The sequence below is a fragment of the Garra rufa genome, chromosome 2 (genome assembly GCF_049309525.1).
Source record: "Garra rufa chromosome 2, GarRuf1.0, whole genome shotgun sequence".
Taxonomy (NCBI): domain Eukaryota; kingdom Metazoa; phylum Chordata; class Actinopteri; order Cypriniformes; family Cyprinidae; genus Garra; species Garra rufa.
The window spans coordinates 17174493-17190925 of NC_133362.1; the positions used below are offsets into that span (position 1 = coordinate 17174493).

Consider the following 16433-nt stretch of genomic DNA (forward strand, 5'->3'; position numbering starts at 1 on the left):
ACAACAAAACCTGCCCAGTTGCTACTTAAAACTTTGCCAATTGAGTTTTGGGAGGGGTTCCCCAGTAAAAATTGTGTTCCGCGGGGTAAAATACACATTTTTTTGCCAGGTTCTCCAGGTAAAAGTCGCATTCCAGGAGCTAAATGTCACGTTATTTAGGTCACTTCAACCTGCGGACATTAAAAACAGCCCACAGGAATGCGGGAAAACTGCGGTCTCGCCAAAACTGTTGGACACAGCAACACTAACGAAGGGGAGCAGGTTTTTTCGCAGGAAGTTTTGACTGACAAATGTTCTGACCAATCATAACACATTTTTGTCTGACAAACAAACCAGGTACGAGACCAGATTAATGTTGCCGGACTTATTGATGCCTTTCACAGGTTGAAACAAGATATCTTCTGATGTTCATTCATGTTTACTTCATGCTATAACAACTAGTAAAGAGGAAGAGATGTTTGCTTCACCTGCCATTTGAACGGAGGCGCCACAGTGATCTGTCATGACGTATCAAAGAGCCAAAAAAAGCTGAGACTTTGTTTTATACCTAAAGTAACCTGCTCTGTCTTGGCTCTTGGCGCATTGTCAGTTTCCTCTTTTCTCTGCAATGTATTTTTCACTGTGTGAGAATATGTGTGGCGTGAGAGCGCTGCCAGGGTTACCAGATTAAAAAATTAAACCTAGCCCAATTGTGATAAAAATTGCGGTAAAAATCGCATTCCAGGGGCTAAATGTCACCTTTTTGAGGTTGCTTTAACCCACAGACATGAAAAACAACCAAGGCAACAGTGTCAAAGTAGTTCAAATCCGCTGAAAAAACACAATCTTGGTAACACTGTCGGACATAGCAACAGTAATAAAGGGGGGTGGGTTTTGCTTGACGGCTTGATTGACAGGTGATCTGACCAATCCTAATGCTGAATCCGCCATTATGTCCGGCAAACATATCAGACAGGAGAAAAGATTGCCTTCGGTGGAAAATACGTTCTGATGTTCATGTTTTTTGCGCTTTAAGTAAAGTATAAAAGATGCTCGGTTCACATGTCGATTGATCTAATAAGGCAATACAGTGATCTTTCACTACACATTAAGCCACAAAACGGTATTTATTGCTTGAATTTCTTAAAAATGGCAACAAGCTGAGACCTTGTTTCATACCAGAAGTAACTTGTCTGTCGGTATGTGGTCAGTTTCCTCTTTGCTCTGCGATGTATTTTTTCACTAGGTGCATTCCATTCGACCGTAAGTGGACTGCGAAGTGGACTTCACAGGGTATTCCGCCATCTTAAGTGAGATTCCAAACCGAAGGGAGCAAACATGTTCAGTTCGAAGGGCACTGCGAACAGCATAGGGAATAAGGGAACATCGGTACTTCACTTCACAGGAAGTGGACGGGGAAAATCACCCAACTGTCATTGCGCACCGCCTCACCAGTTAGAAGTAATGATGGAGCAGAGCCGTTGAAGTTTTTTTAAAGGCTCTGAAATGGAGCGGTTGCAATAAATGTTGTTATTATTATACAAATTAGAGTGTTTATGAATGGTTATGGTGATTCGTGTTACATTTGCATATTGTATTATATGAATGAAAGTAAAACCAGTGAGGTGAGACTCTTGCTTTATTTAGTTTTATTTAATGTTACTACTGGATTGTATAGGCTGTGTGTGGGAAAGAAAGTGCGTGAGATAAGACCGGTCTAAACATATACATTTTGACTATATTTATAGATACATAAGTTTATATGTATTTTATATGTATTTAAATTTGAAAGTAAGATAAATTACAATTTTTATTTATGTTATATCACAATCTGCGTGACCCTGCCGTTGATTTGCTTTGATGACGTTCCAGGGCATTCCAAATGAGCGATTATTATCAGCGAAGTCGGTTATACCGTGCTAAGGGAGTAGGGAGCAGTGAACACTGCGTAGGGACCCTGCCGATCGGAACGCACCAACTGTGTGAGAACATGATATGTAGTGTGAAAGCAACATTGTTTGTTGAACATAGCAACAGTAACTAAGGAGAGCGGGTTTTTGTGAAGGGTCAATTCCAAATAAAGTGGCAGTGACATATGTTGTCATGTAATGTAAGTGTTCTGCACTACACACTTCAGAATGAGTACAGCATAGTTATGCTCCTTTTCATATAGAATTTACATGTCAATCTATATACATTGCTCATAATCGAAAACTAATGAAATTCTATAATATCTAAAGTTTTTAATCACAAAAATGATTTTATCCATTAAGTGCTTTAGATGAGTTATAAAGTGAATGATGCGGGCACATTAAAATATAATAGAAAAACGCCTGACATTAAAGCAGGGCTGCTCAACCCTGCTCCTGGAGATCTACCTACCTGCAGATTTTTGTTCCAGCCCTGCTCCAATACAGCTGTCTGTAAGTATCAAGTGCCATTTAAGAGATTAATTAGCTGGTTCAGGTGTCATTCTTCAGGGTTGGAGCTGAACTTTGTAGGATAGTAGATCTCCAGGAACAGGGTTGGGCACCCCTGCATTAAAGTAACTTACAAGCATGTACATATTTGCTGATAATAATTCAGCAAATACAAAGAGATTAATGGATTAATATCTGCAGATATTACATGCTCTATATGATGCAACAATAAAACACACAGACAGAATGTCCAGGGAAACAACTTTATAACTTTATTCATAGTTGTTTTATAGCAAAGCAAACATCAAAGGATGAAGGCAGAAGTTCATCTGATATACAGTATGGCACCACTTAAAGGAGTAAATCAACTTTTTGAATACATTTTTAATCATTATCAACCAAAAAATATCATATGCAAGAAAACCGAACAACCAAATCAAAACCCAAAACAAAAAGACAGAAGACATTTTTTTTGTGTTTAAAGAACTGCATCACGCATCACCGTAAGTAGAATTTAATTCATTCAAAGCCACACACTTACTATTTGCCTTTTATTTTTGCCATCACCAATTTGTGATTATGCACTACATATTTCATGAAATAAGGCAGATTTCTGGAGATGCAGAGACAATCTGGTAAAAACATTGAGAGCTTGCAACTGAGATCTGTTTATGCATGTGAAGGGGAGGGAGACCGAGAGAGGGACTGTAAATAAAACGTTTTAAACAATGCTGGCATGCATCTAGATACACTTGAGGGGATTAATTTGTTAGCGCACTCGTCAAAAACGGCCACGTCAGTCTGACACAACAGGTTTTCCTTTTTTTTTTTTTTTTTAACAGGCATTCGCAGTAGTCAGAGCAGCTTTGAAGATGAAAATGATCAATGCTCGTTTGAGAGATTAAAGGGGGGCTCTGCGAGCGTGACGTGTCGTTTCAAAGCAGAGGAGCGCACGAACGCCTCTGTTATATAGCGTGCAGAAGGGAGGAATGTCACCACTCGATAGGAGATTAGAATCAAGCGATGTTCTCCTCGTTTGACTTGGTTCTGAAGCTCACACACAAAGCGAAAACATCATCGATATATACGCACACTCACTCACACACAAACGGACATTTACAGCCATTTTAGTGTTTTTTCACCTGAAAGAAATCTTAATCGGTGGACAGGGCTGCGGAATCCAATCATATTTGGTCTGAATCTTGCATTACGAGTGCTCTGCGGGATGGAAAATTCAGCCTTGGCTTTGCACTTTATCAGAAGTATTACAAATCAGCGTGTAACTGAAAGCGACAGGATGATTTTAGGATGTGTTTTGGCCAATCTACCTAATTCAAACCAGTTCAAATCCAGCACCAGGATGCCTTATTGAAAAAAACAAAAAACGAAAAACCCAAAAAACTATTGATCAAGCAGCATGTCAGTGAGGTATAGCAGCCCTCCTCTAGCTCCACAATCCCTGCACTCTCTCTGATATGTTCAAACTCTCTTTTGATCCCTTTTTTATATAGCTATATATCTGATTTGTTATCAATATGAGGAAGCGGAAAGGAAATACAGGTTGAATAGAAGGAAAGATGGTGAATGAAGTGGGGGGTCAACTCTTTTCCCAGTGTTTGTGGGCGACTCCCTGGCGTGGGACAAAATTGGTGTGATGCTTGCCTTCACACAGTTTGCCGGCACTCGTTCCTATGAGGCTGATTGTCGTCTCATTCCTGTGCGTTCTCACTGCCTTGGCCATCTTGGAGAAAACAAACATGTAATGAAGCGCACATGTTAGTAAACAAACAGTTAAACTGGCCTAATGCACAAGGCTGACAGATTGGTGTCAACATGAAAACCAACATTCAGCCTATTTACTTTTTCTTTGTCAAACTCATCTAAATGGAGCTGCAACTAAAAGTAATAGATTAACTGGTTCACTATTTATCAAATTAATCTATTAACCAGACAATTCATACAAAAAGTATTTATTTAATTTGTATTTAATCTGTATTTTATTAATCTAGGGTGAATTCAGGTAAAGTGGGTTGTTAAAGCTTAATTGTACCTAATTGCGCTCAAAAGATGTGCTGCCAAATATTTTTTTGAAACCTGTGACAGCTTTTTCAGGATTCTTTGATGAATAAAACATTAAAAAGAACAGCATTTATTCAAAATAGATATCTTTTCTAACAATGCAAGTCTTTTCTAACATTTTTTAAAATCAATTGAACACATCCTTGCTAAATAAAAGTATTAATTTCTTTAAAAAAAGAATAAACATTTACTGAATAAATAAAGCATTTAAATAAATGCTGTTCTTTTTAACATTTTATCCATCAAAAAATGCTGAAAAAGTATCACAGTTGCCAAATAAAATATGAAGCAGCACAACTGTTTCCTGCACTGATAACAAATCAGTATATTAGAATGATTTCTAGAGACATGATGCTGAAAATTCAGCTTTGATCACAAAAATAAATGAGATTTTATTGTATAGTGAAATAGAAAAATGTCATTTTAAATTGTAATAATATTTCACAATACAAATTTTTTTCTGTATTTTTTAAAAATAAATAAATGTAGCCTTGATTAACTATTAATCTTACTGATCCCAAACTTTTGAATGGTAGTGTAGAATATAAAGCTTTAAAATATGAGCACAATAAAAAAAAGTGTTTAGAGCGCATAGACGGAAAAACATTTTTACACACCATTACCATTTTAAATGCTCCTATTTTTTTTAGCCTGTTTGTTGTTACTGGTGTTATAGTCACATATTTAATATACTGTAGAGTTTTTTTTATCAATATTATGATTTCTGAATATTCTGATATTTAGATTTCATCAAATTTAATGTCAACACAACATCTTTTTTCAGTTGTTTGGAATTTCACACATGAAATGTAGATTTACACATTATTTATTTTATTCATAACCTGTAGGTTATTTTTGGGGTTTGTTAAATATGTTGTTTAATGAGACCCTGGACAACTAAACCATTCATAAAGGTCAATAACTGTATATATAACTGAATAAATAAGCTTTCCATTGATGTATGGTTTGTTAAAATGCTATCTTATCCTATCCTAGACAATATTTGGCCGAGATACAACTATTTGAAAACCTGGAATCTGAGGGTGCAAAAAATCAAAATACTGAGAAAATTGCCTTTAAAGTTGTTAAAATGAAGTTCTTAGCAATGCATATTACTAATCCAAAATTAAGTTTTGATATATTTATGGTAGGAAAGATACTAAATATCTTCACGGAACACGATCTTTACTTAACATCCTAAAGATTTTTGGCATAAAAGAAAAATGAAAAATTGAAAAATGAAAAAAGAAAAATGTTCACCCATACAATGTATTTTTGGCTACTGCTACAAATATACCCCTGCTACTTAAGACTGGTTTTGTTGTCCAGGGTCACAAATATGTTTGTCTGATAAATCAAGTGTTTTTAATTAAGATCCAGAATCATTTTTGATAAAAGATTGGATTGCCCTTTACCTACCAAAAATATTTGTCTGGAGTACATGACCTCAAAATGTTTTATTGGGATATATTTTGCAAATAACACTTTATATGAACTGTATTCAACCAGAAATATTATAGCTGGACCTTAAAGTTAACAAAAGTAATAAAGAAAAAACATCTAGGTACATGTTTTACAAAAGTGGCCCACTTTACCTGAGTTCACCCTACATTGTGCCAAAAAGCATGTTTAAAAACAAATATAAATATTAATAAAATATTAATATATACTATAAAATTATAGGTTTTATATTAAAAATATGAGTTAAAGACAAATGTGTAATACTACTATAAATTTAACTTTAAAAATATAAAGATGTTTTCTCTTTAATTTAATTGCATTAAAATTTTTCTGAGCAAAAAATACATATCATACATTTTTCCCTAATTTACAGAAGGCACCCATTCAGTGTAACAACCTTGTCAGGTATATTTACAACAAAAAATATTTATGACATATTAAAAGTCAAATTGCTTTCACCCCAAATACTACTTAATTCTACATTTTTAAAACTTGCAACTATCCTAGGTTTTGCCCATTTGTCAGTAAGAATTTTTTACTCATGTAAAACACAATAAAGTTTAATACGCTCCCTATTCTTTTATATATTGTAATATGTACAAGTCAGAATAAGCATGTTGTTTGAATTTTAACATAAATATTGTGTTACACTAAATGACAATGTAACATTACTTTAACCAAATTTTGACATTTTATTCTCCAAAAACTTATTTGAAACCTTAAAAGTAGACACTTGACTTACATTTAATGTGCTTTCTATGGACATAAAATAACTTTTGTAAATTTCTTTTGACATGAACATCTTCACATCTTTGACCCATATACATTTTTTTTGCCCCAATATTAAAAAAAAAGAATATTTTTTCAATTTAGCTTGTTCTCTATGTTTATCAAGCTTTTTGGGCAGTCTGTTGACTTAAAGGGATTGTTCACCCAAAAATGTATAATTACTTAATTACTCACCCTTACATCGTTCCAAACCCGTAAGAGCTTTGTTCATCTTCAAAACACAAATGTGACCGTGGACCACAAAACCAGTCTTAAGTCGCTGGGGTATATTTGTAGCAATAGTCAAAAATACATTGTATGGGTCAAAATTATTGATTTTTCTTTTATGTCAAAAATCATTAGGAAATTAAGTAAAGATCATGTTCCATGAAGATTTTTTGTAAATTTCCTACTGTAAACCTATCAAAATGTAATTTTTGATTAGTAATATGCATTGCTAAGAACTTAATTTGGAGAACTTAATTTGGTGATTTTCTCAGTATTTAGATTTTTTGCACCCTTAGATTTCAGATTTTCAAATAGATGTATCTCAGCCAAATATTGTCCTATCCTAACAAACCACACATCAATAGAAAGCTTATTTATTGAGCTTTCATATGATGTATATATCTCAGTTTTGTAAAATTTAACCTTATGACTGGTTTTGTGGTCCAGGGTCACAAATTAAGATATTTTTGATGAAATCCGAGAGCTTTCTGACCCTGAAAAGTCTAGTCCAGAAAGGTTGCAAGGTTATTGATAAAATAGTCCATGTGACAGTGGTTCAACTGCAATTTTATTAAGCTACGAAAATACTTTTTGTGTACAAAAAAAACACCCAAAATTAAAACTTTACTAAAACTTGAACAATTACTTCTCTTTTGTGTCAGTCTTAAGATGCGTTTACAAGAGTACCATGACATGCTGAACTACTGATGGACTAACACATGGACTAATTTTCTAAACTTTGAACATAGTAGTTGCATTGCTGTCTATGCAGGGTCAGAAAGCTCTCGGATTTGATCAAAAATATCTTAATTGGTGTTCTGAAGATGTCTTACGGGTTTGAAACAACATGAAGGTGCATAATTAATTTTGACTTTAATATGATATAGTATCAACTTTCCTTTAATGAAATAAAAGTCCAACTAAATTCTACCTGTATACCTGTGTTCGCACAGATACACACGTAAAGATACTGTACTAAATTATTTCCTGTCAAACGCTAAGGGAATGAATATAAATGGCATGCTGGGAGTTTGTATGTGCGGCCCTAAGAGGGAAGCTGACCCCGGGGTTCCCGAAATGACAGCACAGCAAAACTCTTATCACACATGATTTATCAGCTTTCTCGCACTGCGTCATCTCTGCGCTCCGATCACACACGCTTTGTGTTTGATTTATTAATGTCCGTGAGGTGGGCATGCAGGTAATTCATCAAACTCAATTTAAGGAGGCATGCCAACACGTTTACTCTGAAAAATCAGGGTCACTCCGCAGTTCCAGATCAGCAGAGAGAAAGTGAATGAGAAAGAAAGGAAGGGAAGGAATTGCGGAGAAAGCATATGGAGTGGAAAAAAGTTGGGCGCTTTTAGTTGAATGAGAAGGACGATGAGAGAGACGGGGATGTTTATTGAAGAAGAGAACTGCGTAAGTGTGTTTCTCTGTTTTTATTCGCAGCTTTTATTGATTTATTGCTTTTACCTTCAGATTTTGGTCTGCTGTCTGGTTGAGTTGCGTCGGGCTCTTGTGAGCTCACATCCTGGGCTGTCACATCATCTAGACACATATTAAGGAAAGACACAGAGAAAACAAGGGAAGACGGCAGAGAGAAGGAAATTAATGACTCGAGATCACAGCTGAGCAGCCGAATTAAAAGTTAGATGCCACTGGGTGACATCTCATTGGCTACTGGGCTTCTCCTTGTCACGTAAATATAAAGGTCTGGGTCCAAAAGCAGGGTGAGTGATTTTAATGAAACAAATACAAATAAACAAACAAAAAGCCAACACGGCAAAATACAACATAAACTCAAAAGAACCAAAACAGGGAACAAGGTCTAAGGCCAGGAATCGCAGAAACACAAAGTAACATGAACAACAAAAGACAATGCAGACATGAATGCAGAGTGAGTAGTGGGATCTCTTATAGTCCAGATAGTGATTGTGAACAGGTGTGCGTGTAATCAGTGATAACGACAAGGACAGGTGAATGCTATCAGAGTGCAGTGCAGGAAAAGGAAAACAGCGACCTCAGGTGGCTGAGGGAAGCCCCACAGCCCAGATCATGACAGTACCCCCTCTCAAGGGAACGGCTTCCAGACGTTCCCAAAACAAAAACAAAAATCTGGAGGGAGGAGGAACGGTGGAAGGTGCATCAGGGGGAGGGATGGCGGGCCAGGCCCGTGCAGTGGAGGAACGTGAGTTGGCTTCGCCGCCGGAGGAACGCGAGCCGGCCTCACCGCCAGAGGGACGTCAGTCGCCAGAGGAACGCGAGCTGGCATAGCCACCAGAGGAACGCCAGCAGCCACCACCGCGTCCGGCACAGAGAAAGCGGTCACCGCCGCGCCCGGAATAGAGAGATCGGTCACCGCCGCACCCGGAACAGAGAGAGCGGCCACCGCCGCGCCGGAAACAGAGAGAGCGGTCACCGCCGCGTCCGGAACAGAGAGAACGGCCACCGCCGCGTCCGGAACAGAGAGAACGGCCACCGCCGCGTCCGGAACAGAGAGAACGGTCACCGCCGCGTCCGGAACAGAGAGAACGGCCACCGCCGCGTCCGGAACAGAGAGAGCGGTCACCGCCGCGTCCGGAACAGAGAGAGCGGCCACCGCCGCGTCCGGAACAGAGAGAGCGGTCACCGCCGCGTCCGGAACAGAGAGAGCGGCCACCGCCGCGTCCGGAACAGAGAGAGCGGCCACCGCCGCGTCCGGAACAGAGAGAGCGGTCACCGCCGCGTCCGGAACAGAGAGAGCGGTCACCGCCGCGTCCGGAACAGAGAGAGCGGCCACCGCCGCGTCCGGAACAGAGAGAGCGGTCACCGCCGCGTCCGGAACAGAGAGAGCGGCCACCGCCGCGTCCGGAACAGAGAGAGCGGCCACCGCCGCGTCCGGAACAGAGAGAGCGGCCACGGCCGCGTCCGGAACAGAGAGAGCGGTCACCGCCGCGTCCGGAACAGAGAGAGCGGCCACCGCCGCGTCCGGAACAGAGAGAGCGGTCACCGCCGCGTCCGGAACAGAGAGAGCGGTCACCGCCGCGTCCGGAACAGAGAGAGCGGTCACCGCCGCGTCCGGAACAGAGAGAGCGGTCACCGCCGCGTCCGGAACAGAGAGAGCGGTCACCGCCGCGTCCGGAACAGAGAGAGCGGTCACCGCCGCGTCCGGAACAGAGAGAGCGGTCACCGCCGCGTGAGGAACAGAGCGAGCGGTCACCGCCGCGTCAGGAACAGAGAGAGTGGACGCCCTCTCTCTACAAAACGCCTCCGCCATCGCCCTATAGTAGGGACGCTTCCGCGCCGCCTCAGCGTTGAGGGCATCCATCACCGCCAAACAGGCGTAGATGGTCTCGAAGCGGGCGACCGACGCCGCCTCCGCCTCCTCAGAAAAAAAACTACTCCCCGCTGGACCCATCTGGGATGTCTGCATTCTGTCACGTAAATATAAAGGTCTGGGTCCAAAAGCAGGGTGAGTGATTTTAATGAAACAAATACAAATAAACAAACAAAAAGCCAACACGGCAAAATACAACATAAACTCAAAAGAACCAAAACAGGGAACAAGGTCTAAGGCCAGGAATCGCAGAAACACAAAGTAACATGAACAACAAAAGACAATGCAGACATGAATGCAGAGTGAGTAGTGGGATCTCTTATAGTCCAGATAGTGATTGTGAACAGGTGTGCGTGTAATCAGTGATAACGACAAGGACAGGTGAATGCTATCAGAGTGCAGTGCAGGAAAAGGAAAACAGCGACCTCAGGTGGCTGAGGGAAGCCCCACAGCCCAGATCATGACACTCCTAGCTGAAATAAATGCAGCGGATGCTAAAGGCTATGCCCGAGGCAACAGAGGCTTCAAGATAAGAGCATGAGACTGCAGAGCTCAGGATGACGAGACACACCTGTGCTTGCATCTCAAAATACATCCAAACATACTTTTCTTTCTTCTGTATAAATAATAAACCGTGCATTTGACTTTACTTGAGGAAATGCAACATTTACGATTCTGTTCCCTCCTGTTTTCCCTGTCATTTCTAGTGTGTCTCAACTGTCATATAAATAAAAAAAGTGACAGAAAGGTCTATAACCCTGAAATTCACATTTAAAAATGCATGCACACACGTTCTCGTTCTTCGGTTTAAATAATAAAACATGCATTTGAATTGGAGTCGTGACCTAGTGGTTCACGCACATGCTTACAAATTGCTGGGTGACACGAGTTTCAATCTGATCCTGTTGCTGTATTTTGTTCTCTCTCATCTCTCATCTTTCATATAAATAAAATGACTAAAAACTCATTTACATATGGAAATGCACACACACGCTGTTTACTTCTGTATGACATTTTAAATAATAAGCCATAAATTTGAATTTAAATCATGAAATGATTAAAAGGCCAAAAAACATTTTAATTCATACACTTTGTTTTTACCTTTAGTGCTGCTGCTGCTGCTGGTGTTGTTCTCCTTGGCTGCTGTGGCACTTCGATCATCATCTAAATTAAAAAAATAAATAAATAAAACAATGTGTTAAGTTCTCTGTGTCTGTCATATCTTTTGATTTTATTAAAATTATATTGGCTACATATGCTGGTTTCCTCATTATCATCTTAAACAAAAATCAACGTCAGAAAAGAACGTGCCAAGTTCTCTGTGTTTGTCATTTCTTTTGATTTTATTAAAATGATATTGGCTCCATATGCTGGATTCCTTATCATCTTCAGGAAGAATTGCAACTACATTGTTTAATACCACAAAACATGATTGATTATTTATTTATTTATTTAGGGTATGAAAGATCCTTTTAAAGTTCAGATTTCAAATCACAAATTTGCATAAAACTTTTCTGAATGTTCTTGCAGCTGCTAGTTTATATCTTACAACTCAGACTTTCTTCTCAGAATTGCAAATTTATTTTTAATTATTTTAAGATTTATTTGTGCCATTTTTGCCTTCATTATGATAGGACAGTTCAGAGGAGACAGGAAACAAAGTGGTAGAGAGAGAAGGGGGCGGAATTAGAAAAAGGTCCTCAAGCTGGGTTTGAACTCGGGACACCTGTAACACAACGGCACTATTTGTCAGCTGTATGATTTTGAGATCCATCTTTTTACACTGAGGACAACTTAGAGACTCATATGCAACTATTACAGAAGATTCAAACTCTCATTGATGCTCCAGAAAAAAAAAAAGAAAAAAAACACGCATTAAGAGCCTGGGGGTGAAAACTTTTTGAATTTGAAGAAGGGTAAATTTAACTTATTGTGTCTTCTGGGAAACATGTAACTATCTTCTGTAGCTTCTGAACGGCAGTACTAAATGAAAAAATATGATATTTAGGCAAAATAAGAAAAATTTACACATCTCCATTCTGTTCAAAAGTTTTCACCCCCGGCTCTTAATGCCTCGTTTCTCCTTCTGGAGCATCAGAGAGTGTGTAGTAGTTCTGAAATAGTTGCATATGAGTCCCTCAGTTGTTCTCAGTGTGAAAAGATGGATCTCAAAATCATACAGTCGTTGTTGGAAAGGGTTCAAATACACAAAAATGCTAAAAAACCCAAAGAATTGGGTTTTTCTGAAGAACAGCAGGCAGTTTAACTGTGTAGGACAAACAAGAGACTCATGAACAACTATCACTAAACAAAAAAACACAGCTGTGGATCATTGAGTTAACAACACAGTATTAAGAATCAAGGGGATGTAAACTTTTGAACAAGGGCAGTTTTATAAATTCAACTATTATTTTCTTGTGGACTATATGTAAACATTTTTTGTGAAATATCAGATTTTTTTTTTTTTGGAACAAGGAAATAAAAAGAACGGATAAGGAAAGCGTGTGGATGAGCCCTAGTAGCTACAAACATTCTAGGCACAGTCCCTCTGGAGTATCATTTTGGAGCTTGAACCTTTATCCTTTCCATTCCGTATCTTTAATCATTGCAACACACCACCCCAAGTGTAGTGTATTTAGACATCAACTTCAATAAGAGATTACTTCATAGCTATTGGTTCTTTGGTATGAGACCAATGCATAATATTTAAACATGAATAATGTGGTCCAAAAGCCTCTCGCCTTCAAGAGGAACAAAACAAATGCAGACGAAAAGGGAAGCATAGAAAATTAATTAGAAACCGCCTTGAGTCTATATCAGTGTAAGCCTCGTTCTCAAACTCTTCTATAAGTTTCTCTCTTCTATCTCTCTGCGTAAATACCAAAGCAAACCACAGCATGAAATAATCTCCTTCCTGCGGCACATCCATGGATGATGCAAGCGCACTCAACTCAGTGCTGCAGATTGTCTCCGCACTCAAACCATAGCATTTGTCTGCAGAATAACGTAATATTTACCTTCATGAGAATCCTACAAACATCATCTGAAACATCTTAAATGTACATTACACATCACTGGGAGTGTAACAACACGGCGTCTATTTTCACTGTGATGCTACATGCTTTCATGCTCATTTCATCACAAGCTCTGAAGCTTCGTTTTCAGTCGGAGAGAGACAATTCGTCGGGTTACGGTGCCAATGTTTCAACAACTACAGACGGGGGCTTTAATGCAACCTTTCAGAAAGAGAGCTACCCAGACGCTTCGCTCTCCCCGGTGGCCACCCCTCAAATTCTACTGATTTAACGGCGCAAAGCTGCAAGTGATGGATTTGTGTTTCGAACGTGAAAAAAGCTCTTTTTATTGGAGAAATAGAGCAGTGGCGGAGTGCCTGGATGGGGAAAGGTGAGGGAGAGCACGGGCAACCGCCACCGCCATGATTTCATTTCATTCTTGTCTCGCGGCACCGTAGAGGGAGAAATTGAAACCGAGTGCGATACGATTCAACAACGCTGTTTCCATTACCGCCCACTCCTGGAAGCAAGTCTCCTCTCTGTCCCTTGCTTGGTGTTTTATCCATATTCCAGCACAAATGGCGAGCTGGAGTAAACAAAGAATCAGAGGAAGTGCAGAATGGAAATTTTTTTTTTCTAGTATTTTGGTCTTGTTTTAAACATAAACCTTGGAGAATCTGCGAAATGATCATTATTTTACCAAAACAAGAGGGATCATATAAAATGTATGTTATTTTTTATTCAGTAATGACCTGAATAAGATCATTCAAATAAAGGTGTTGACATATAGTCCACAAGATAAAATAATAGTTGAATTTATGAAAATTACCCTGTTTAAAAGTTTACATGCACTTAATACTGTATTGTTACCACAGATAGTTATTTTTTGTTTAGGGATAGTTGTTCATGAGTCCCTTGTTTGTCCTGAACAGTTAAACTACCTGCTGTTCTTTAGAAAAGGCCTTCAGGTCCCACAGATTCTTTACTTTTCAGCATTTTTGTGTATTTGAACCCTTTCCAAAAATGACTGAATGACACTGAAGACAACTGAGGGACCCGTATACAACTATTACAGAAGGTTCAAATGCTCACTGACGCTTCAGAAGGAAAAAATATGCATTAAAAGCCAGGGGTGTAAACTTTTGAACCGAATGATTTGTACATTTTTCTTATTTTGCCTAAATATCATATATAATGTTATATTTTTTCTTTTAGTACTGCCCTTCAGAAGCTACAGAAGATACTTACATGTTCCTCAGAAGACAAAATAAGTTAAATTTAACCTGAGCTTCAAATTTAAAAAGTTTTCACCCCTAATGCATTGTTTTTCCTCTGGAGCATCAGTGAGCGTTTGAACCTTCTGTGATAGCTGCATATGAGTCCCTCAGTTGTCCTCAGTGTAAAAAGACGGATCTCAAAATCATACAGTCATTGTTGGAAAGGGTTCGAATACACATAAATGCTGAAAAACCAAAGGATTTGTGGGAACTGAAGGATGTTTCTGAAGAACAGCAAGCAGTTTAACTGTTCAGGACAAACGAGGAACTCATGAACATTTATCACTAAACCAAAAACAGCTGTGGATCATTCAGGGAACAAAAGTATTAAGAATCAAGTGCATGTAAACTTTTGAAGGGGATAATTTTTGTAAATCCAACTATTATTTTCTCTTGTGGACGATATGTAACATATATGTTTTTTATGTGAAATATCTTATTCAAGTCAGTACTAAATAAAAAATAACATGCATTTTGTATGATCCCTCTTATTTTGATATAATAATTAACATTTTGCAGCTTCTGCAAGGTGTGCGTAAACTTTTGATCTAAATTGTATGTAGAAAAGGATTAGCACAAAAGAAAAAAATATATATGCTCTTAGTGATTTTGAGATCAGGGCTGCGTTAAAAGTCTATGGACAGGCAGCAAAATGAGAAAGTTAAGGCTGTCGCTCGAGCGAACCTGCAAGCTCAATTGAGACTTGGCTTCCTCCTGATGCTCTGTCTGTTTCTCTTTCCATGTAATAATGTCAGGGCTGAGAGGGAGCCCTGCCACTTTGGGCTCCTAATAAGCGGCGCTGATCAAAACACAACAAACCAGCCTTTGAAAAAAACGAGATGCTGGAATTTCAATCAAAGCCTGCGCTCACTTCCAACTGCTGCCCTGTACGTCAGGAGATGGTGGAGAAATTTGCCAGCTCTCTAATTTAGCTTTACAGCCGACAACAGTACGAGTTCTGTCTTTCGGGAAGAGAGTCTGACGTGCCGTGAAACAAATAAAGTAGCCTGAAGCTGTCAAGCAGGAAAAAGTGTAAAAATGTGACAAGGAGGATAGCTGGGCGCTTTAGTCTATTTCTCAAAAAAAAAAAAAAGGTGAGAGAAAACAACTGAATTTTATTTTCCTACCCAGCAGCGAATAGATTGATTTGAGGCTTCTGATGTAATCTGACGTTAAGGTTATAGTATCATGCCATTACGACAAATAGTGATATATTTGGCGTTAAACTTCAGACTAAGTCTATACAAGTGCCCTCAAATGTGTTTTGGTTATTTATCCTGATTTACCTGACAGCAGTCCATTGGACACTCAATTCTTTTCATCAGAGCGGCTGAGCGAGTTCAGCTTCTGAGCGCTCTAGCTTCGATAAATTGTCGTATTTTCTTTGCTTCATATGCTTCCCTTGAAATTAACTGCACTTAGGCGTAATGAAAGTTTGATGGTCTCGTCGTGTGGGCGGTATCTTTACAGGCAATGCCGGGCGACTTGCAAAGCAGGGAAGACGAAATAAGTGAGCGAGGAAGATAGAGAAAGGGAGGGAAGTGTAGTGGGGGCAGATGTAAGTCATATTCATATTCAGACAAGCAGAAAATTAGATCCTCCACCAACCATTCGCGCTAGAGATCGTGAGGGGCTTGTGGGTCTATTGTTAGGCGGCATAAATCGTCTGCGCCACACAAATAATGACCGGCCGTGTCAGGCGAGCATCAACATCATTCCCCGTCCCTTCCAAATCCAACAATGACGTTACAGACAAAGACCAAAGCAGACATCTAGTCATCATGAAGTAATCCTCAGGATATGATACGTCTACTTAATGGAAACTCAAATGGTGGTGCTGGTTGAAAGGTTTGGCCAATGCCTTTAAAAAAAAAAGTACCATGGTAAT

General features: G+C 39.2%; 1 protein-coding gene across 1 annotated transcript in view; it reads right to left on the minus strand.

The window, feature by feature from the left end:
• Positions 1-2648: 2648 nt before the first annotated feature.
• The window catches only part of macrod2 (mono-ADP ribosylhydrolase 2), an 849841-nt gene continuing 836056 nt past the window's right edge, over positions 2649-16433 (minus strand). Inside the window, exons 23-25 of the mRNA XM_073834923.1 lie at positions 11356-11418; positions 8412-8486; positions 2649-4140 (exon numbers count right to left, since the gene is read on the minus strand). Coding sequence (XP_073691024.1) covers positions 4109-4140; positions 8412-8486; positions 11356-11418 — 170 coding nt within the window. The 3' untranslated portion in view covers positions 2649-4108. The remainder of the gene's footprint in view (positions 4141-8411; positions 8487-11355; positions 11419-16433) is intronic.